The sequence below is a fragment of the Marmota marmota genome, unplaced genomic scaffold (genome assembly GCF_001458135.2).
Source record: "Marmota marmota marmota unplaced genomic scaffold, marMar, whole genome shotgun sequence".
NCBI lineage: Eukaryota > Metazoa > Chordata > Mammalia > Rodentia > Sciuridae > Marmota > Marmota marmota.
In genome coordinates this window covers 29,866,886-29,891,999 of record NW_026000037.1, presented here as the reverse complement: position 1 = coordinate 29,891,999, position 25,114 = coordinate 29,866,886, and the positions used below count along the sequence as shown (strand labels likewise).

At 31.7% G+C, this 25,114-nt stretch overlaps 1 protein-coding gene across 1 annotated transcript in view; it reads left to right on the top strand.

Annotated features, from left to right (window-relative positions):
* The window catches only part of Lrp1b (LDL receptor related protein 1B), a 1,807,788-nt gene that overhangs the window by 1,669,134 nt on the left and 113,540 nt on the right, over positions 1 to 25,114 (top strand). Inside the window, exons 69-77 of the mRNA XM_015479144.2 lie at positions 1,820 to 1,949; positions 3,751 to 3,857; positions 4,195 to 4,327; positions 9,966 to 10,088; positions 15,792 to 15,917; positions 16,780 to 16,917; positions 18,882 to 19,016; positions 22,597 to 22,716; positions 24,633 to 24,874. Of these exons, the coding sequence (XP_015334630.1) occupies positions 1,820 to 1,949; positions 3,751 to 3,857; positions 4,195 to 4,327; positions 9,966 to 10,088; positions 15,792 to 15,917; positions 16,780 to 16,917; positions 18,882 to 19,016; positions 22,597 to 22,716; positions 24,633 to 24,874 (1,254 nt within the window). The remainder of the gene's footprint in view (positions 1 to 1,819; positions 1,950 to 3,750; positions 3,858 to 4,194; positions 4,328 to 9,965; positions 10,089 to 15,791; positions 15,918 to 16,779; positions 16,918 to 18,881; positions 19,017 to 22,596; positions 22,717 to 24,632; positions 24,875 to 25,114) is intronic.

Here is a 25,114-nt window from a genome sequence, read left to right as displayed (position 1 = left end):
GACAGGAAAGATTGTTAAAAGTTGCCATTACATGATAGAGTAAGTTTGGATGTGCTATTGCATAGTAGGATGACTAAAGATAATAAGAATGAACTATACAATTCAAAAAACTAAAAGAAAGTATTTTGAAAGTTTTCACTATGAAGAAATAATTAATACTTGAGACAGATATTACTCTATTTTGAACATTATATTACATGCATGCATATTGAAACATCACATGGTACTCCATGTATATATACAATTTTTGTGTTTCTGTGCATCACTTAAAAATAAAATAAATTTAAATTAAAAAGAAGTAAGAAATATTTTACTTAATATTCATTTATATATGTTTTCTAGATATGCTACTCCGTATATTCATTCAGTAGTTTTTATTGTGTGCTTATATGTCCTAGACATAAACTGAGTGGTGAAAAAAGTGTATGAAGTCTTTTCTCATGGGAAGTTCAAGGGTTATTTCTCTAGTGACTTTCATATCAGTCACATAAGCTGGCTTAGCCTTCAGACATTCCACATTTCAAACTACCTTTACCCATTAAAAACTACTTAGATAGTTCCATCTCTGGAAGCTTCCTCCGTGAAGCCCTTTCTAAATGCTCCATATTCATTTATCTTGGCAATTAATACACTTTTGCTACAATTGTGAATTAGCTGTTGGTCTTTCATACCATACTATGTGTTTATCAACTGCAAGGAGTAAATCTTGATTTTTTTTTTATTGTTATCTAAGAAAGTCTCTTGCAAATGGTAAACCTTCATTATATGGGGAAAAAAGGAAGAATAAAATTGATTATATACCAGGTGGTCTAATGAAACTGCCATCAGTAAAAAGTAAATAAATGAAATCTAGGAAGTCAACTCTTCTTCCTTATATGGGGGTGAAATTGAATAGAAATAGTCATAATTTAACACTGTTCACACTGTGGATTTCCACAAGCTGTGAGCATATTGCACCATTTGTAGAAGGGTCAGGCAAATATAGTTTGACAAAAATAGATATTGCTGTACAAGAGAAAAATACCATCAAGGAAGATACTTCATTGGAGCACCCATTTTGACCAATGTTTTAGACTTCGAGATGGTGAATTTCTGGTGGATCTTTCATTTATCTCATATAAAGCATCAAAGGATCCCAAAGGTAATTCTGCTGTCTTGTTTGACTTCCAAATAAAGCCTGGGCGCAGGCCAGCAGAAATGACAATTGTGACAGCTCATTTCACAGTTCTTTAACAACAAGTGTCGGAAGTGAAGAGGAGATTTATGAACACTAGCTAAGTTGTAAAAGGACTGGTCTAGAAGAAATTAAATAATGAGAAGGGGAAAAGAATGCTCGAATCTTGCCAATGAAAAACAGATCAGATTTGCATTAGGATTATGATTTGTTTCACATTCTATCCACAACATCACCCATAGCCCCAGCAAACTGGATATAGTTGCTTAGAAATAATGTTTACCCTACTATTTCCCCCAAAATCTTCAGCATTGCCTGAAACTGCTAGAATTCCATTACCTCATATCTATCAATTAAAGAATGATACACTGATAGCAATTTACTTAATATGATGAAGTCTTAGAATATATGTTCTTTTTCTATTTGTGTTTCACTAGGGCTCAAAAGACAGATGAAAGTAGAAAATTATTATAATTCTGTTGTATAGTTACAGGCTAGAAATATGACCATCTGAACCATGTGTATGTGTTAAATGTGGTTTCTACATGCCTTACTTTCTACACAGATGTTCTCTAGCTGTCTTTTGAGTTTGTAGATATTTCTAAATGTTTTTAATTTTAATTATATCTGTGTTGGATTTGACAGAGAAATTGTGAAACAAGTTGTTCCAAAGATCAGTTCCAGTGTTCCAATGGCCAATGTATATCAGCAAAGTGGAAATGTGATGGCCATGAAGACTGTAAATACGGGGAAGATGAGAAACACTGTGAGCCAGGTAAAATGATTGAAGTGGTTTTTAGTTTAGCAGACATTTTAACTTGATATGATTTAAATTCAAGAAATGATACACAGAAAACAGAGACACAGGCACTTATTTACTGATTTTAGGAAATAATCTGAAATATCTGTGGATAAATTAATTGGTGTGCCCTTCATATGTTACAAAAGTTTTTTTGGCAGATGATAATTATGCATGGGATCCAAGAATTATGCAGCCAAATTTGATTTTCTGGTTTCTATATCTTATCACACCATTTGGAATTGTTTTCCCAAATAGCAAAATGAAATATGTTGAAACTGTAAGTATGATAAAAGTCGAGTTTTCAGTTATGAAAATTGAAGTTATAAGACAGAATGCAGTTTTTTAATGTGCCAGGTAAGAAGCAGCATAGTGTATTGTTTGTATTTACATCTTGGGCCAAAATCAAAATATAGGGATGGGATTGTGGCTCAGCGGTAGAGTGCTCGACGCCGCACAGGTGGGACCTGGGTTCAATCCTCAGCACCACATAAAAATAAAGACATTGTGTTGTGTCCATCTACACATAAAAAAATAAATATTTTTAAAAAATCAAAATATAATCAGGAAGCAAAAGCAAGTATACAGAGAAACCATCTATTTTATGCATTTCTATTCTTAAATTTGACTCTATACATATGCTCATGAAAACATTTAATTTTTTACTTGGTTATTTTAATTACATTATCTTTAAAAATAATGTAATTATTTTTAAAAATGTATTATTATACTGGGGAACATCATACTACAGTGTGTGCATAACCATGAAAACATTACCTTGAGAGACTAGGCCAAAGAAGCAGATAAACAAAACACACAGATTTTCATTCCGCAATATTTACCTAGAGTCCATAGTGCTAATTGATCACATCTTTCTTTCTCATCAAATCTAGACATGTTCTTAGATTTTTTATTAATACAGATTCCCTAGGCAAATGCTGCCAATTAAAAAAACTAAAAACTCAAGGGAAAAGCTTTTTAGCATTCTTGAATAAAGCAATTCAGACCACAAAATTATTATGCAAGTACATTTGGCCATTAGTGATCTAACATAAGGTCAGAACCCTCGAGGCGTGAATGCAAGACTATAAAACCCAAATTGACAGACAAAGGCAGTTGTCATAATTATTATAATCATTAACTAGATGAGCTAGTAGTAGTAACTTATTTATCTCTTTGTTTTTTTTAAATCTGTGTCTCATAAAAGAATTCTGCAAATTCTAGAGGCTCTCTTAACTATATGTGTATTTATGTTTAAATTCTCAAAAACAACAAACTTCTTAAAACTTTTTAAATATTATATTTATGTCATATGAAGTCAAATAATATCTCTGTACCTATGAGACCATGCCAAGATTTTCACATTTTGCATTACACAATTTATATCTGAATGAACTTTCCTAACAGCTATTTAATATTTTTGTAGTTTTAAAAATCATTTGAGACTTCCCTTTTCAAATAAATTAAAATTGTGCAAAACTAATTTAACTCTTCAAAATCAAAGGGATTGAAGAGATAAAGTTTTTTTTCCACTTTTTTTAGTCTAATGAGTGAAATCCTTACTACATAAGTTATTATATCATTGAATTTTAATATTATGAAATAATTTTATAAAGCATATTATAATGAATCTTTAATACCAGTTATTGAATATAGTTTAAATAATGTCCACTGTTCTTATTATCATCCATGTATTCATATTTTCATATGCCTACTTCCTCCCAAACCATTCATTACTTTAACTATATCTAAATCTCAACTTTATAATTGTATTCAGCTTCTCCTACGTGCTCATCAAGTGAATATATATGTGCCAGTGGAGGATGTATTTCAGCATCTTTGAAGTGTAATGGAGACTATGATTGCACTGATGGTTCAGATGAGGTAAAAAATCTATTGTTGCTTGATTAATATCTTTCAATTACCTGCAGTAATAATGGGAAAACAAATGGAATGAAAGTAGAGACAAACCTGATTCTTAGCATTGTCTGAAAATATTAGACAGATACACTGAATGCAATCATTTCAGCATATCCTCAAATCTTTAGACTGTATATATACTGAAGCCCATTGTCATTTGTAGAGGTATGTTTATTAAGCTTAAATAAAATAAATCCCACTCTGTGATAAATCTCCAGTATTATAAGTGGCTTGCTTATTGTGCCTATGATTGTATCATTATCATTAATGAAAACTGCAGTGCCCATTTGTATTTGAACAGATGGATTGTGTGACTGAATGTAAGGAAGATCAGTTTCGATGCAAAAATAAAGCCCACTGTATTCCAATTAGATGGCTGTGTGATGGAACTCATGACTGTGTGGATGGCAGTGATGAAGAGATCTGTGACAGAGGTAATGTGTTTTTATTTGTTCCGTAAAATGAGAAAATGAAAATTAAGGTACCATGTAGGATATACAGCATGTGCAAGAGCCAGAGGATTGAACAATTAGATAACTTTATTCTTTCTACTTCCTTTACATAGAGGCTTGTTCTAAATAAGCAAAATCCAGAACATTTTCAGACAGAATATCTCAATCCGTTCATAACAAAGTCAACACAAAGGTGAAGTTTATTGGGTGTGTTTATTAAGAGTTTATTAAGTGTGTTTTCAGACTAGAAGCTGGGATAGCAATAAAGATATGTGAGAAAGAAAGAATGTAACTACTGTAGTCATTATTGCAAAAGTATTTTCTGTATTCTTTAAATGGCTTGTCTTCCAGGTTGCTTACCTAAGTTTAAATGAACAAGAATACCTGGTACACTAAAATGCACATGTTCATATGCTAAATGATGTGTAGGTCATAAGTTGTGCCTCAACTCTCCATCTTGACATATTGTTGAGAAGATGATCTATGTTTCTATCAGTCTAGAAAATAATTTTCAATTTTTTGTGTATTTTTCCAGCTATAAGAAGACCATTTTATGACAGATAACAACTTTTTGGTTGTAAATTACCACATTAAAAGCTGTAATTTTTACTATTTTGAGTTAATAAGAATTAATAAAAGCAAAGAAATTGTGTGCTGAAGCTTGAAGTTATCACAAATTATGTAATTTTTATTTTAACATTGTTGAGTATGCTATTTAAATTTAAATTTTTTTGTGACTTGCTTACAAAAGTTTCTCAAAAAACTTTTTATTTTATAATAGTTGGAATGTGGTCAACAGTAATGATATTAAATACTGCCACACATGATGCAAGGCATTTGAAAATGCACTCAGCACTTATATTCTTTAAATATATCTAAAATATTTACTTCTGTATGTTTGGTCACTCAAGGAAAAATATTTTCTACTTTCTTAATATTAGATTGGGTGTTTATGATGAGAAATATCTCCAACCCCAATGATAAAGGGCACTTTCAGAAGAAATACAAGTTATCTTCAAAATCTGAAGTGCATTATAGATGGCAATAAAATATTAAACACCACTATGACTGTTTCTACCTTTGGTTAGCTTCTCACATGTACGTGTGTGTGCGCGTACATGTACTGGGGGTAGAACTCAGCTGCTTCCACATGCTAGGCAAATGCTCCACTACTGAGCTACATCTCCAGTTTTCACACTTACGTTTTTTAATTGATAATTTTAGGTACCACAAACATTTTGTATGGTCTGACAGCCACAACTCATTTGTACATATGTTCAAAGACTTTGGAATGATAACTATGCCACTCCACATAATAACTTCTATCACTGCAGCTAGTCTAGTGCCTTCTCATAGTTCTTGTCTGATTTTTGTTAAACCACCTAATTAGTCTCCAATAAATAATATACAGTACTGCCAAGTTCATCTTTTTTAAATGTAACCATTGTTAATCTTTACTCAAAATTCCCTGGTTATATAGGACCCACTCAACAGTAAGGGTTATAAGAGAATGAATCCATTTTAATTACTAGCTTTCTAGCTGCTATTTCTTTTTATTGATCATATCCTGAACAAACTGGAGAATTTGAAGTATTTTTCAAATTTAAAAGTATTCTACTAATGTTTAATATTATAGTCTAAAAAAAAGTCAAGAGCCTTTAATTCAATGATTTACAAAAATGTCAAACACCTCTCACTTACACTTCTAATTTTTCTTAGGTTTCTTTGCTGCTACATAATTAAATTCTAATAAATTACCTTGTTAGTTGAAGTATTTGATCCTGTATAGAGGTATCCTATGTCATGACAAAATTCATATTTTTCATATTTAATTTACCCTCAGGAAGTGACTTAGGCATTAGATAAAATATATTTCAAGGCTTTCAGAAAATGGAATGCCAGAATAAACATATTTTTCATCAAATCTCACTTCTACTCATCTCGAATATGGATCCATGAGCCAACAAGAGCTTAGTAATGGGGCCTGGAAGTTAAGAATGCTGTAGAATTGGTTTGGTACATTTTCTCCATTAGTCAGTTTTACTAGTTTTCTTTAAATGACTAAAACCCCAAATACTATGGAGTTAAAAGCAGCATTTATGTTTTTGAAATGCAAAATACATGACCTTAGTGCTTGTTCTAGCATGAGCTTTCAAATTTTATTCTACTCTTCATGGCATTTTTGGTAAGAAAGATGGAGAGCTATTCTTTTTAATAATCATGAGCTCAAAAATGTGCAGACTATTTATGTAAATTATAAAATATTATCATATATTAAAGCTTCTCTCAATCCAAATTAAGATGAGACTCTAGATGCTTATTTGCTATGATGATGCACTTGACCAGAATTCTACAAACCTGCAAGGGCTCAGTTAAAATTCAGACATCCGTTGTTAATTAACATACACATTTCTATTTTTCTAATAACCTCCTGTTGAGCTGATCAAAAACATGACTAGAAAACTAGAATTTTAATCCAGTCAATCTCCTTAGATTATACCATTTTTGTTTTTTGTGTGTACTTAATGCCACTTCAAAATAAAACATTTTAAGTGAGACTCAGGGTATCACAGTAACCCCATGATGCCTTTTTTGAAATGCAAATCCCATACAGTACAACATGAAGTCCTTAATAGGGTATCACAAAACCTTTGCCTTTCTGTTACAATTATGATTTAATTTATATTTCTCTTCTTAATAAAAACAGTGGCATGTCCAATGGTCTTATGGAGAAAATTATAATGTTACCTAATATAATCCTTAGGGAACTCTTTTTTTTTTTCCTTTTAACAAAAATGATGTGCTACAAATAGAATTTTCTTAAATAATTAGAGGATGTCAAGAGTTCATTCACAAACTGTTTGCATTTAATTCATTGTAAAATAGAATAGACATTTTGTCCTTAGAGTCTTTATTCAGAAAAAAGTATAATTCTCTCCTTCATAGTCTGTAGATTTTGATTTTGAATTAAGGCAACATCTCAAACTGATATACATATGTTTAGTTTCTTTACTACTAAAGTTTGCACATGTTATCTTCTTTATTGTTGTTAGAGAAAAAAGTTGCTAGACAATAGTATTTTTTGTTATTTGGGGTTGATTAATAATGTCACTTTTAGATTATAGCCTTATTCAGGTCAGTGTTGCATGTTTGAAAGAACAGAACACAGACTGATGTACGACTATCACAGGTCTCAGATATTGGTAGTCACCTTGGTGCATTCACTAAGGACTTGCTGCCATTTGTAGTGCTAAGAGATTCCAGTGTAAGCTGTAACAGTTCTGCTAAGCATTTTTTTTAAAAAAAATTGTTTGTAGCTTTTCAAATTAATATCTTATAAGATCTTAGTATCAGCTTTAACTATCACACAAGTTTCTAAGCCAGGTACCCGTCTTTCCCTAAAAATGTCTCTACTATTAACTACATCTAGCTTTTTAAAAGTTGACTCTCTCCTTCATACTTCCAATCTATGGCCAATCCATTATTTTGCTCTAACTCTCGAGTCCTTTGTGTTCTCTAGATTCTTGGGGAATTTTGTTCCTCTTGTGATTTGAAATTTATCTTGGCTGCTGAGTAATTTCAGAGGCATTTCAATGCATTCAAGCATCTGTTTTCCTTCATACAGAAACCAGGTTCAAGCAACTAAGGAGACTTTCTCCTCTCATTCATTTCCTATGACCAAGATATTTCCACATTTTCTATGACTTCTTCCTCTCTTTGAAAAACCAACTACAATAATTCCACTAAACACTCCACCACTTCACTAAATCTACTCAGCATTATTATTAAAATGCACATTAATATACTTTTTCCATGTATTATCTAATGCTACTCTTTTAAAATATTTCTCTAACTACTCTCATTACTATTTCTTACTCTCTTTTGTGTGGAGAATTTATCTTTCCAAGAGACTTTCAGTCTTTCTGTGATGCTTTCTTCCATATTCTTTCTACACTTCATATAATGATGACATTCTGTTCCTTCTGATATGCACATATATAGTGTGGAAATCTATTTTATATTTCAGACACATTTATCCCTGAATATAACAAATGGTTCAAAGAGTTGCATGAAATCCAAAATATATTTGCTTGGTACACACAAAACCCCAAATGGAGTAACATGCCTGACTACTCACTCTTCTTGCTACCCTCATCCACTAGCCATCGGGTCACGAGAAGCCAATTATTTTAAGAGCTCTCAAATGTAACTTCTATAAATCAAGTTACTGTCATTTCTCTTCTGCAACTCGCTCCCCAGCTTCAATTTTTTTTTCCTTTTTTTTCTTCTAGGCCTGATTTTTTTCTCCATCTAGATTTCCAAACTCCCAATAGCACAGCTAATATTTTCATTCTAAAATAGTCATTTTATAAGTAGACTTATTGCCACTGAAAGTGATTTAGATATTTGTGGGGCAAGTCAAAACTCAGAGCAAGAATAGTTATTTGACTTTATGATTGTTGGTTTGTTCTTTTCTTCAAAGTGCATTCACAAGATAAACAATGGATCTTTCTGTGTATTTTCTAGGCTTATAAGATTGGCCACTTTTTTTTCCTCCAAACCCATGTTCTAATGAACATGTAATTTTAAAACATACTTTAAGTCAGTATGTTTTAAATTATCCCAGATGTCCACATCTCTTATCTTACATGTGAATTAAAGTAGTGCAATACTATGAGAACACTCTTATCTACCTTAATTCTAAATTCCCAGATTTGTGTTCCTACTCTAGGTACTTCTTGAAAATATAATTCTACAGATTAATCATGCTTCTATTGTAACATATGTAGGCCCAGAGTCTCAGAAAAATTAATAAGCTTATTCAATGCAAGGAAAGAACCCATAGTCTGAATACCTAAACCACTGAAAGCTCCACTAATTGGTTTCTCTTCCAACACACAAGTTTCTTATTTCTTTGGGTTTTTTTGTATCTGCTGGATATACTTGACAGTTTTATGTTCTAATATTTTTTATGTTATAATATTCTAACATAATGTGATGTTCTTTTATAATCTTGTATTTCTGATGCTTTTTATTTACATGTGGAAAAGGAAAAAATAAAACGTTTTTAAACTATAAAAATATTCCTTGTTGCATAGTTTGTATAGAAAAAACCCAAAATATTGCATGATAAGCCCAAATTCCTATTTTTTTAATAAAATTATTTCACTGTGACTTCAAAATTTCTTTTAATTTTTAATAAGTCAATATGTATTTTATATACAAACAAATTACCCACTAGCTGAGGAGTGTCTAGAGTAAAAGAATATTTAATAACAAAAGCTACTAATTTTAAAAACCTAAATTTATTTATGCTTAATAACATAAAATGTTATATAGACATAAAATGCTAATATAGATTTAAAAGACTTTCTGTCATCTTTCAGTATTCCCTAAACAAAATGTGATATGTACAGTTGCAACATGAGAATATTTTCATTGTAAAAACAAAATAAACAAACAGAAAACCAAAACAACAATGACAAAAAACTTGGCACATAACTGGTTCCTAGTATTATGCAGGAAACAAATATAAGGAAGCCAGAAAATAATTAGAGGGATGTGTTTCCTGATGTCTGGCACTCCTAATGCTCTCTGTCTCTTTCATTTTAACATAAAGGAGGAAGTGTATGTAGAGCTGATGAATTCCTTTGCAACAATTCCCTTTGCAAACTGCATTTCTGGGTGTGTGATGGAGAAGATGACTGTGGAGACAACTCTGACGAAGACCCTGATATGTGTGGTATGGCACGTCACATGGCTCTAGATGGCACTCCCCTCCCCTGATCTAAGGCACTGGTGTGAGTCAATGAAGTGAAGAGGTGAACCACAAACTCTGAATCCTTGGGGCTAGCTAGACAAAATATAGCCACAGATACAGCTTTTATCCAGGTAGTAAAGATATGACCTGTTCAAAGTTCATGACTATAGACAGCCCTTCTAAATCTAAGCTTGCACATGTCAACACTATTCAAATATATATTGTGGTCTGTCTGGGAGGGTTTGGAGTAGTTTACCTTTTGAATTGAGTAAGGTACATATGGGGATTTTGGCTTCACATAGAATTGAGATTTCAGCCTAAAAATATTTAATAGGAAAATAAATGGAAAAAATGTGAATAATAAGATTATGTATCACCACAGTTACCCACCACTGAAATTGTCTGGAGAAGTTATAAATGGGTAAATAGAGATAGAAATAAAGATAGCTAGTTAGAGAATATATAATCACAAGTGTTATTCAGGGTAGAAATTATTTAAAATTTAATCCCCCAAATCTTAAAAAAATAATTTCTATAAGTTCAAGTCACTCTCATCTGAAATTTACAAAGCATATATTTAGGCAATGAACAAATAAAAATCTACAATCAAGTATACCAAATGAAGGAATTCTTGTATTTTTATAAACTTCTTTTCAGTCCCTCATTCATCTTACCTACTCTCAACAAGAAAGTTAATTTCACCTTTAATTTGAAGGAAGATACAATCATTTCAGATATAATTAACTAGCATATCAATTGAATTAAAGAAGGTATACAAGGGGTTTATACACTTGAATTAATTGTTCTATTAGGTGCTTCAAGTTAAAGCTAAGTATCTGGAGTGAATTAGTTGCTTTTTTTTTTCTTTTTCTTTTTTTCTTCATCCAGGGGCTCTTCATCACTGAGCCACATCCCCAGGGATTTTTGTTTTTCAATTTGTGAGAGTCTTGCTGAGTTGCTTAGGGCTTTTCTAAAATGCTAAGGATGGCCTCGAACTTGCCATCCTCTTGCCTCAGCCTCCAGAGTCCCTGGACACCACTCCTGAAAAGCAATACACTTTGATAGATGATGATATATGACAACTGATGTTTAAGTTGGGAAAAAGAAGACAAAACAAGGAGGTGGATTTATTTTTACAAAGATTTAAGAGGAAAAACACAATGTTTTTGGAGAACGTTTTCTGAGTTCCATGAATGATATGACTAAGTTTTCTTATCTAATGTTAAAAATAGACTTTATAGAATCACAAGGGTTTATATTGTTTTTGAAGCATAATATACCAAAAATATGAGAACTTATCTACCAATATCAACCCAGAAGCTATTATATTTTTAACTATGTATGTATGTGTGTATACATATGTGTATGTGATTTTTCCATTCTTTATTCCAAAAGTCAACAAAATCAATGGAATAGGAAGTGGTTGGTAATTAATTAAACTGTGGTCTTGAGAATCATAGACTTTGGGACCATTTACAGTGTGAGGAAGTGACTTTCAGGGGGAATACCACAAATTATAGCTAGACAACCTTATAAAATCTGACTTTTTGAACTTCTTTCACAAGCCTCTCAGTCCTCCATGTCAACATAAAATAAAGCTACTGTGTGCTACAGAATATTCTAAGTAATTGGGGTAAATAATAAAAAGCACACGATTCTCTGTTGACAAGGAAATCTTAATTTTTTTAGAAGAATAGTAACAACTTTCATACATTGGATTTGAAGCAATGATAGAATTAACTAAAAAGAATAGTTCAAAGACCGCAGAAGAAATAAGATGAACTCTGCCTAAAGGGGAATTCAGAAAGCTGTAGTTATGTGAGATGTAGATTAAAACCAATTTAGGCAAAATGTTAGCAAGGGAAAGGTATCATTCATACGTTCAATAATTTTTTTAAGCTACTGATGATGATTAGTTTTGGTGATATAATGATGAGAGAAACAGAGATGGACTCTGATCTCATAGGGCTCAAAATCTAGTGGAAGATTGTCCCAAATAAGTGTAATTATAATACATGACACATACAATGAAGAAAAACTAGGGTAATTGATAAAAGTATGGAACAAAGAATTTTGTTAAATTTAAGAAATTGAAAATAGTAACTGAGTTTCAGTCTGAATTATATAGTGCCGCCAAGTAGGTCAAAAGTCCTGAGGCAGAACAAACTACACCCTAACGGAACTTTTTTTTTTTTTTTTGGTGTCAAGGATTGAACTCAGGGTCACTTGACCACTGAGCATCACATCCCCAACCCTTTTTTTGTATTATATTTAGAGATGAGGTCTCATTCTTAATGAATGAATTCTTAATGGAGAAACCCAAAGTTCTTGGAGAGTACAAAGCAAAGTAGATAATTGATATAGGATGAAACTAAAGCAACAACAGAAATACCTAGTAGATATAATGTCAACCTTAGTAGATATTTTTAGATTTAGACTAAAAGCATTTGGAAATAGAGGTAGTCCTCTATATCCATGGGTTCTATTTCTTCTAATTCAACCAATCACTTATCAATTTTTTTTTTGTTTTACAAATTGTACTGAACAGTTTCTTGTCCTGATCTTTAAATGATACAGTATATAACAATGAGTTACAGAGCGGTTCTATTATATTTATATATTGCAAGTCATTTAGAGGTGATTTAAAGTATACAACAGAATATGAGTAAGATATGTGCAAATATTACACCATTGTCTAAAGGAATATGGGCATCTGCAGATTTTGGATATCTGTAAGATTCCATGCCCAATCCCCCACAGACACCAAGGCATGACTTTTGTAAAGCAGTCAACTCCATTTATGTGCCTACAGAGGAGGCACATAGTTGTGTTTTACTGATATTGACAAGAAAGGGACAAGATCAAATAACACTTTGCAATGCTCTAAGTAAGCTCTGTTAATAGTGTGGGTTAAGATGAGGAAAGCATGTGATAACAAAATATAGACAGATTTGAAGGTAATGTAAAAGATTAAATAAATTAATTTACATATAATTGGATATAAGGTGTGTGAGAGATGACATGGTGGAGGGCAATTTATGGGTAAGTTTTGCTTGCATATTTGAATGGAGAGGGAATTTAAGAAGAAAAACTGTTTTGCAAATAAAGATTAAGTGACTGGTTTGGGATACACTTGAGGAGAAGTTCAGGTAGAGACTTCAAGCAGGCATTAGAGGTGTGGGTCTCAACCTTAAAGGAATGAGTAGCTCTACAGATACAAAGGTGTAATCTTAATAAATGAAAGTAATAAATACTATGGATTTGAAAAGATTATTCTGGGTGAGAGTGAATTATGAAACAAGGAGAGGACTGAGTGCTACTAAACAATTAATATGAGTTTCTGGAGAGTTACTGATTATGAGACAATTAGCAAAAATAGATAGATGTAGCACAGAGACATCAAAGTGCTAACATGTTTCAAAAAAAAAAATGAGATAGTTCCAGGGGAGGTTGGATAAACACAGTTCCAAACCAGTTGGAAAAACTTACTTTTAAATAAGAGCAAATCATTCTCCTATTTATGTTATGAAAAATAGTGAAATGATTTGATAAATCATGTGTAAATAGAGGTCAGTCTATAATTACTTAATAAGATATTTAGGAATTTCTCACTTTTTAAATTTCTTGTGTGTGTTTGTGTGTGCATGCACACATGTGCACAGTAGAAAGCATGATCACATACAGAAAATAAAAGTTTGGTATAATGAGGTTTGGTGAGAATGCAAATTTGAGTCTTGTGTAAAAGGTAGAAAAGTCACATGGCTACAGAGAAATATAGGCTTATGAGGTAGCACTAGTAAGTGTACATACTAGGTGTCATCAGGTGGCCTTGTAGTTTGATGATCTGCAACTTCCTTGGGCTTTCCAGATGCAGACATTGGGAAAACTGGCATTTTTTTTTTAATCTGAAGTTAGATTTTGTTGGATAACTAAGGTAATTATTTGTGTGAATGCTGAAGTCATCCTGGATGCTAAAATGAATTCAAAAGGAAAAGCAAAAAAAAAAAAAAAAAAAGATAGAGATGGTGTGAAGGACAGTCTTTAATGAATAGGGAGGAAGTGATATTCACAAGACTGATGAAAAGTTGAAATGAAAGGTTTGATCAAATGTTTGGGATTTGAAAAAGAAATCTTTGTTTTTAGTTATTTTAAAAATAGAATGTCAGTAAAATTCTGGAAGCAGTGGTAGGAAATGAGCATGTCTTCAAATGTGACATGAGGTTTAAACAAATTATGAGACATTCCTAAAACAGCTAGAAGGAAGGAGTATGTTTGCAGAAAGACTGGATTTTACTTAAAGCAAGGTCAGGCAATGACTGTGGCATGCACGAGGAGTTGATATAAAAGCACATTGTTAAAATATGAAAAGAAAACAAGGGGTAAATCTGTAGGAGTGGTTTGAAGGAGATGGTGATATATCCCATAGGCCATGGAAAGTATCTTAAATTATATACTGAAGGTGAAGGATAACTAGATGACATGATAACATCAATGTGTTTGATTGATTATTGTCATAACTTTATGAGGATCTGAAGGGAAGAAATGAAACTGAAGACATGAAAGATATCTCTCTATAAGAGATAACAAACAGCTGAGCTATTGTGATTATAAGCACTGGGTATGAACACAAGATAAGTTGTGGAAAGATGTCTTCAAAATTGGTCACTATTTAGAGTTGAAGGTCAGTAAAAGGGTTGTATTTAGAACAATCCCAGTTTTCTAACTATGATGTGCCACTCACTACACTATGGAAACAAGACAAAGCTCATATATGGGTAGAAAGAAAACAGGGGAAGATAATAAGAAATTGAGTGGTGAACTGGTGGGATTTGAAATTCCTCAGGGTATGTCCTATCATCAATTTTGAGATGACAGAACTAGACAGAGGATTGAAAGTCTTCAGGGTACAGCAACATGCAGATCAATGAGCATGAATGAGAATATCTAAATAAAGAATATGAAAATAAGAACATTCAGACAATAAGGACAGTGCCCTGGAGAACTTCATATGTAGAGATGAAGAATAATTAAAGCTACCTGCTTTAGGGATGGAAATCTTCAGAATCGATAGTGATAAGAGGGATACAATTCCCTGTCTTCCATTTTCATTGCTCTCTAAGTTTCTGTCTTTCAGTGTCTTTGTCTCTCAGACACATTAAAAACTAATAAGATGACTTTGTGTGCTTTGAACACATATGTAAACATTTGTTCATACAGATAGAGAGTAAGAAACCTAGGTATAACACAGTTGGGATATTTTTCTCCTCACTGAATGGCCTACTTTCAATTTCCATCCTGTAACATAAGCCTGGGGAATCTCTATGCTGTGTGAAATTGCTCTTTGAGACAGCTAAATGTATAAATCATAGACACAAATTAATTTGGTACACCAAGTGAAGCCACATAAGATAAGCATCTGGAAATGAAACCATGAAGTTTTTCTTGCTTTCTTTGAGGGCTCATTCAAAATCTTCAGCTGTGACCTCTTCTGCTGTTAATGTGAATAACTTGAGTGAGCTTCTATTATCACACAATTTTAGTATCTATTAATAGGCAACATTCAAAACAAGTCATTTAGAAAAGCTAGATTGCGGATTTGAAAAAAAAGGGAAAACAAAGACAAAACATGTTCTTAATAAATCAATGTACCCAAAGGAGCTATTTTGTTTTTCTCCTTTTATTTAGTTAAATTTCTTTGCCCACCTACAAGGCCGAACAGATGCAGAAATAATAGAATATGCCTGCAATCTGAGAAAATGTGCAATGGGATTGATGACTGCGGGGATAACTCAGATGAAGATCACTGTAGTGGTAAATCTGTTTAATGAGAAATAATTGATTTAGTAGCAACTGCAAGAAAAAACAATGAATTGGGGGGGGGTGCTTAAAAAAAGAAAAAAGTTTCCATGTGGCATGTTTGAGAATATTGGGTTATTTTTTTTTTTGGCCCCAATTTTTTACGTAAGGAAGAGTACAACAAAGGCAAGGTTAAGAATTCAGTGGGAGGAGTCTTTCCTGAGTGCTTGCTTAGGGCTTGCTTCTCAGTGTTGAGAATATTTTTTCAGGCACTTGATCTTCTGATAGGTTATAAAAACAATGTACTAAGAATCCATAATATTTGCATAGTAGAGCTCTGTGGGTTTATCCATATTCCCTTTAGGCACTTACTACAAAAATACTGATCTCCTGGGAAAAATAATTTATTAGTTTAAATTTTTTTCCTTGTTAAAACAGTTGACTGAGGAGGAAGGATTACATAGATTATATGTGCCCATAATCCCTTTTTCAAAATTTTGAAATTCAAACTGTTTCTAATGGCAAAACTGTATTTAATTCAGTATGCAGCAAAAGTATTTGGAGACAAAACCTAACCTGAACTCATTTGAGGCCATTTATATCACTTTTATAAAATCCCACTTAGAGTGAATATTCAAACATTTTCATGTAGAAATAGAATGTTATTTAGTAAGGGGAAAATAAATTCTCACTTTTTTAAAATCCAAAAAGTTCAGATTTATTTCATCACTCCAAGAGCTTTACATAAAGGATTGTAGACTCACATATTTCATAGGCTTTCATAGCATTTTCATGGAAAAATGTTGAACATATGATGTGCTCAATAGATTGATTTTGATTCTCTGAAGCAATAATCACTTTTTAAATGATTCTGCAGGTAAGCTTATGTATAAAGTGAGACCATGCAAAAAGGATGAGTTCACATGCAGTAACAAAAAATGTGTCCCAATGGACCTCCATTGTGACCGGCTTGATGACTGTGGGGATGGCTCAGATGAGCAGGACTGCAGAATAAGTGAGTCTGTTTTCTGTTAAAGTACATGAATACACAAGGCCAATTCATGCTTAAACAGGACAAAATTAAAAAAAAGAAAAAAATTTTAAATGGCTTTTCTGACAGGCTCAAGTTATCACCTTTGCAAAAGCAATGTCACTTAGAACATCACTGAAGCTAATTTCAAAAAACATGAGGTGGTAAAGGTTGATTTTGAAATGAACATACTTGTTAGAGCTGAAGCTAGGACTTTATCCAAACTTAGATTTTCATATCAATGAAGGAATGCAGATCATTTTGTGTTTCATTTTATAAAGTATAAATTTAGTGTCTTTGAAATTACAAACAGTAATATTTGGTTGAGTGATGGCAAAGGTCTTAATCATTTATGCAGTGTTTTAAAAGAACTTAATCTGCTGCTCAGTTATTTTCAAAGAAGATGTCAGTATTTTCTATAGTTATAATGCTATCATCTGTGAGTTATTAAGACCTATGTATAATAATTTCAGGGTGAGCTAATGCTTGATATTTGATCTTCCAAATTAAAAAATTGTTGTTTATGTCTAAAATCAGATTGCTTATAAAAGTGTCACAAAACATTTCCTACTTCTTGATCTTTATTTTCTTCTCATTTATGCATCTAACTTTCTCCTCATTGGGCAATAAAACAATGCCACCAAGATATGATGACATATATCTCAACTGTCGTGTCATGCCATTAGTTTATTTTCATAAATTATAAATTAATAATTTTTAATTATTAATATTATAAATTATACGAATTTATAATATTCTTATAATTTTATAAGAATTAGTGGGGATTAATAGTAGCTACAATTCCAAAAAATAAAGTTCTCTATTCTCAAAACTTTACTCTAAGCAATCCAGAGATGATGCAATACTATCTATATAATGTACTCCATTTATTTACATTCTAAAATGTTTTATCTGAATGGAAAATAAAACAATGAAACTGGAACTGCTCTGCTAGAAATTATAACTAACTCTTACTCTGCCCTAATGATGTTATACTCCATGACTATCAGCCCAGGCTAAAATTTTAACAAACTACTGTGTTTGTGAGCATTTCCTCACTGTGATCAAAGTACCTCACAAGAACAACTTTGAGGAGGAATGCTTATTTTGGCTCACAGTTTTGGAAGTTTCAGTCCAGCTTCATTACTTTGGGTCTGAGAGGAAACAATGTAACAGTCAAAGGGTCTGGCAGAGGAAAGCTTCTCAGGTCATGGTAGTCAGAAAGCAAAGTTTGTAGGGGGGAGTAACCCAGTGACCACTTTCTCCAGCTAGTTTCCATCTTCCATTAGTCTATGCAATTGTCAATGCATTAATCCATCAAATGGTTTAATTCACTGCAGATGGATTAATCCACTGATGAAGTCAGAGCCCTCATGATTCATTCATTCACTAAAAGCCCCAACTGTGAACCTTGATGCATTGGGGACCATGTTTTCAATGAATGAGATTTTTAGGGACATTTCAGATATAAACAATAACACTGCAGATTTAGCCTACTTGCTTTAATAACTTGGTAATACACTTGATTGAACTAGCAAATACTAAATTTAAGAGAGTAATATATGTCCACATCTCTAGGTAGCTTCTAGGAATGGTTGTGATTCTAGGATAAGGGTGTAGTACTCACAATTGGTATCATTATAGAGATGCCTGTCATTTAAGTCATTAATTCATTACTTCTTTGAAAAGGTTTTGTGGCTTGACAACAGCTGTAAATATCAGCTGTTGGCAGCTTGCACTAAACTATATTTACTGTAACTGAGCTCAGTTTTTATTTGCTTCTATGCCTTTCTAAGAAATGAGGGCTTAAATTCAGAGAAGACCATAATTTTCTGCATTTATAAAGAATTATCCATGTAATAATAAATATAAGTTCAAGTCTAAAAAATATAAACTCCGGCTTCAGGAATCAGAGTTATATTAGTTTTGATCATATTTTTAAATCCTAGCTTCCTCTGTATATACCTGTGAAGATAATGTGACTCCATGTGGAGATGATGCATATTGTAATCAAATAAAAACATCTGTTTTCTGTCGCTGTAAGCCTGGATTTCAGAGAAACATGAAAAACAGACAGTGTGAAGGTAGAGTACATTTCCTCAACAGCTTGCTCTTAAATCTTTTGGTTATAAAAAGACTCCCAAGGCTGCTAAATTGTAAGATGACATGTGATTGATTTTCATCAAAATGGTGTGTATCTATGGGATAGCATTTCACTTATGAGAGGAAAAGTCTCTGGGTTCAAGCACCTGTTTGTTTGTATAGCTCAGCTATCATTGAGGCTACAAAGCCTTTTCTATAGCAAATGCAAACCTGTAGGATTTTCAAATGTTATTCTGTTTTGAAATGCAAATAATGAATTTGCTGATTCAGGAACTGTAAGAGAATTAGACTCACCTCATGAAAGAATGTGTTTCTGATGATTCTCCATTCCTATGAAGCATGGCATTTGCAAGTACTATGATAGGTGATACACATTTAGAAAATCAGGAGGTTTTGTTTTAACACCATGTCTTAAATAGTGCTTCATATTATCATAATATGTCTTTAAAAATTCAGAGTACAATTACAACTAAAAATAATAAAAATAAATAAAAGTTCAAAGTAAGGATCTAAATGAATTTCTGTCAATTTACTAAGATCATTTAAACATTGAGCATGGAGCATAGACAGAATCTCATAGTAAGTTATATGTAAATATAATATCTTTAGGACTTTAACTGTAGAATCATGAAATACAGATCCATATGTACTTTCTGCAAATTTCTTTGAAAAAACTAATATTTGTACTCATCATATTACAATTAGGGCCAAAATTAAATATCTGTCTGATGTTTTAGGGTATATTGAAGTCCTAAAAAATCTTTCACTTTCCAACTTGATTCTCTAATCTTTATGATATTCTTGGGTAAAAAAAAAAATTATTTTATGTTCATGTCAATCAATATAAAATTATTGAAATTAATTAACTATACTCACCCAAAGGGGAAGAATTATAGCCATATTTTGCACATTTTTTTTGATACTAGTATGAACCTAAGGGTGCTCTACCAATGAGCTGCATCAGCAGTACTTCAAATTTTTTACTTTGAACAGAGCCTTGCTAAGTTTTCAGGCTAGTCTCAAACGTTTTATCCTCCTGCATTAGCTTCTTGTGTCAATAGAATTACAGATATGTGCCAATGTGCCCAATATATTTATGTACATTTGATTTATAGGCTAGTTTGGATTATTCATGACATTTTATTTCTCCATTATTATGGGTTCCTGAAAGCTGACAACCTAAGTTTTCTCTGTTTTAATGAAAAACAAATTATTTTGTCTTTCCCAGGTCCTTTCTATTAGTTGAATGTAAATATACATACCTACCTACCTACACATACACACACACACACACACACACATGCACACAAATGCCAAGAATCTATTTCCATTCACATTGATTTGCTAAGATTTATTTGCAAATAGGAAGCTATTTTCCAGCACAGTGTATATTAACTATATTTAGAATTTCTAGTTTCAGTGTCTTCTTTAATTTTAAGTATATTACATGACAATTATGACCTGTGAGGTACATTCTTCATTTCAAATAACTATAAATTCAGCATTCTATGTACTTTTGTTGTGCAAATAAATATCTTCTGAACTCTAAATTTGCATCTATGATAATAAAAATTGATAGTAAAGAATGCAGTTTTGACTTGGTGCAGAAGAGGGAAAAAAACTTATTTTTTTTAATCCAAAAAATTTTAAACTTGTTAGTGTCCTTCATTTCTGAAAAAAAGAAAAGAAAGCATAAGAAATTGCTATTTGATATGAAAAACAAACCTTTTAACTGAAATAACTAAAGGGAATAACATTCAAAGAGAATGGCAGAAGAGACGCAGAAAGTGATCCACAGCTTCTGAAAGCCAGTTGTAGGCGCTGTGCATGTGTGGGTTTCTACCTCTACTTTGCACCTCATGATCAAGGTCTCATTGTACAAATGGGACATTTATGGGGCAGTGTGAGGGAGTAGAGTTTTTATCAACTTATGCAGAGGTTTTCTTAGTTTGATTCGATACCAAAGGAAATCAGAGTAACAAATATCTCTTCATTCAACTTTATAGATACTAAAGAAATCAAAATATTTGTCTTAATTTTGATGGTTAAATGTTGATAAGACACATTTTACTTCATCCCTGAATAATCTTCATAAGTAAATGCACTTTTCTTAATCTCTTCATTTTTTTTTCAAACACAGAAGTAAGTTATCATTAGAATGCTTAAGTTCTCCATGGGTAAATTATTATAGCAGAGACAGTAAGATCAAAAAATCTGAGTTTAAGTCTAGCATTTTCATCTGTAGACATCACTAGGAAAGTCCTTGTCTTTACCACCAAGTCCTTGGAATACTGTTGCATGCTAAAAGAAATAGTTATTACTGTGCTGATCTTTAAGTTCTTTAAGGCAAGGAATTTTTCTAACAGATGTATAACATAATTAGGGCAACTATACGTGATAGAGGGGCAGAGGAATTATGCTAGATGAAAACATTACTAAAAGAGCAAAACAGAGAAAACTGGCAATTCACCTGAATCACAGGACCTCAATCCTGGCTATGCTTAAACCATTAAAATTAGAGGCATTAGTTAAGCTAAATATTATTGTCTGTGACTTGTCTATTGCTGTGATTTAGATGTATTTATTCATACCTAGGCATTAAGGATTTTGTTTGCTTAATTCACATAGCCTCATTTTACAGCCCTGTTCGTATGTATGAACACAGAAGTGTTAGTGGTACACCCAAATTTTCATTCTCTGCCAATCATTGTCCAAAATGTGGCAATAAAAATGAATGTTTTGTATTTTATATCCTCAATGACTGACAATCATGTAGGGGTATGAATATATGTGCATGATTCTGAAATATCATATGAGTCATGTTATAAGAAAGAGACACTGGGAAAACAAAAATAGAGAAACTAAGGGATGGATCATCCCTTCCATGTATTGGCAGAGAAGAGGGAAGGCTGCATTTCAAGTGGGTCTTGAAACAGAAGCAGACATTCTGTACAAAAAATGGACAAGGATCTTAAAAGACAAAGGAATAAGCCAACAACATGTCCAAGTATAAAGAGGGATGTGATTAGAAAGAGGCTTACAAGGAAATGTTGAGGTCTTAATTTGAGTGAACGAAAATAGTAAGGAAATTTGAAATACTTATTTTTTTATATAATAATGACTTTATTATTAGCTAACATTTAGATTACTGATTTTAACAAAGAAATATTGAAATCTCTAAAATATGTTTTTTTTTATTTTTTTATTTTTTTTATTGGTTGTTCAAAACATTACAAAGCTCATGACATATCATCTTCCATACATTTGATTCAAGTGGGTTATGAACTCCCATTTTTTACCCCAAATACAAGTTGCAGAATCACATCGGTTACTCATCCACATTTGCAATGTAAAAATAATGATTTTTTAAAATATTGTACCTATTGTGAAAAATAATTTTGGATCTCAAAATATTGCAGAGCAAGTCATACATTTAAGACTTTAAAAACCAATGAAAATAATAGTAATAAGAAGGTGAAGGAGAAAAATAATTTTGGTTTCCTTGGAAATATAGAAAGAATGAAATTTATGATGATGTTATTTAGAGTTTTTCTTTTCTAGACCTTAATGAATGTTTGGTGTTTGGCACATGTTCCCACCAATGTATAAATATAGAAGGATCATATAAATGTGTATGTGACCAGAATTTCCAAGAAAGAAATAATACCTGCATAGCAAAAGGTAAGGTTAGAATCATTATTGCAAAATACTATTAAAAATGCTATGCTAAAATATAGTAAAAAGATGATTCATATTGAATTTTAGCAATAACTTCATTCCTGAAATTATAGATAGATTTTTCTTGCTAAATATTTTCAGGATTTGATTAACATTTTTAAAATTAAATTTTAATAGTCACAATAATTATACATATTTATGAAGTATTGTATGATAATTTGGTACTTGTATATAATATAGATGCATTTACATCTTCTCAAGTATTTATCATTTCTTCCTATTGGGAACCTTAAAATTTCCCCCTTTTATTTATTTTTTTATAATGAATTGTTATAATCAGTCATCATCACACCACCCCACCAAACTGTAGAACATTTGAACTCATTCCTTTTTTGTACCTGCATTTTGTATGCTCTAAAAATAATCTAACTTGGGAAAGTTTATAGAAATGACTGGAAGATATATAGCTAGTGTCAAAATCACTTTGTGTTTGAAATAATTTGTAAGAACAGGGAAGTATTTATAAACCAGTTTAAGTCACAATATATAAAGTTTCTTTGTTTATGATTTACTTTCAGTGCATATGAGAAATTATTAACCAGTAGGATAAAATTAAAAGGACAAAAGTTATCATTACAAAAAGGATAAAGTTTCAACTTCAAAAGTATCATAAGAATACTTCTGTTCTAGGGATTTTAAAAGTTTTAAGACAATATCTTATTTGAAATATTATACCTCTTGCACTTACCAGTGCCATTAAAAAATAAATGACAAGTATAAGTGTTGGACTTTTAATTTTCATACATTTTTATTAAATAATATTATAACTCCCATGTTATTGGCTAAAGGGTATGAATGAACATTGCTAATGAGATTGTTATTATTCAAAAAAAGCATGTGATACCATGGATCAGTGTAGTAACTTGTATTATGTGTTCTTAGATTTGAATCTTAGCACTATGCTTTTCAGGTTGTGTGATTTGAAGAAATTACTAAATATTTCAAACCCTAATTCTTCGTCTAGAAAAGAGGAATACTAATATCTTTATTCATGGTTGTGAGAAATGCAAATAAATTGTGAATTGCTTACAATACTGTCTGACAATAATAAAAACTCTCCAAGTGACAGCTATTAAGATTATAGATCTGAATTTATACCTCAGTAGGTATTATTATTAATATATATTTATTTTCAGAAACTAAATATTCAATTCAATCCATGTTTAGGATTACATTAGTGTTTTAATTAATATTTTCAGAATTCACCCTTAGGGTTTTAATTTTTAGTACAAAATGACATTAATACAATATTGTATATGACATTAATATTATGTTGTATATTCAAAACACTGAGATAATGTGTTCAAGTTAATAGTATTCTAGATAATTTGGAGATCATAGAAATTTAATGTAATAAAGACTTAAGTCTATATACAATAAAATAACAGACTTTCAGATATACGAATGTGAGGAAGTGTAATCTTTTTATCTTAATTTTCATGTTTGAGCTTAGAGGAACAGTCAACATTCTAAGCCATTTGCTCAAAAATTTTTGACAGTAATGACTAACAACTAAACATCTAAATGTTGAGAATCAAAACATGAGAATATAATGTATTTTGACTTACCAAATAAAAATCTGTCTTTGTAAAAATGACGTCTTATACAAGTTCCAAATTTGTAGCCCAAAGGTACGTTTTGTGCTAGAAAAACCATACCAATAACTATTATAAATGTTCAGAAAAGTGGGCATCAGAAATTATAAGTTGTGACTGCTAAAAAATGATACAAAGTATGTTCATTCTCCTTGCAGAAGAAACTGTGTTAAGCATAACAGTTCTTAATTTAAAAGTACAATCATTGCTTTTACTGTAGTTGAAATTTACTTTATTTTTGTATTTTATTATAATAATCTCCAGGCTCTGAAGATCAAGTTCTCTACATTGCTAATGACACTGATATCCTGGGTTTTATATATCCATTCAACTACAGTGGCGATCATCAACAAATTTCTCATATTGAACATAATTCAAGGATAACAGGGATGGATGTATATTATCAAAGAGATATGATTATTTGGAGTACTCAGTTTAATCCAGGCGGAATTTTCTACAAAAGAATCCCTGGCCGACAAAAAAGACAAACGAACAGTGGCTTGATTGTAAGTAAATAACATTAACTATTTGAAGGCCATATTTTTCATCCTTTAATTTTAAGATAAAATCAAAATATCTGACCATAGGAATTAATTGACATATTCATTTATTCCTCCTGACATTCTCCCAACATAGAAAAAAATTCTCTACTTATTTATTCTTAAAGAAGCACATAATTTACATTACCAGCACAATTTTATGTTTTGGGTTTAATTCATTTGCCTTAGCTATATAAGAATGGTAAT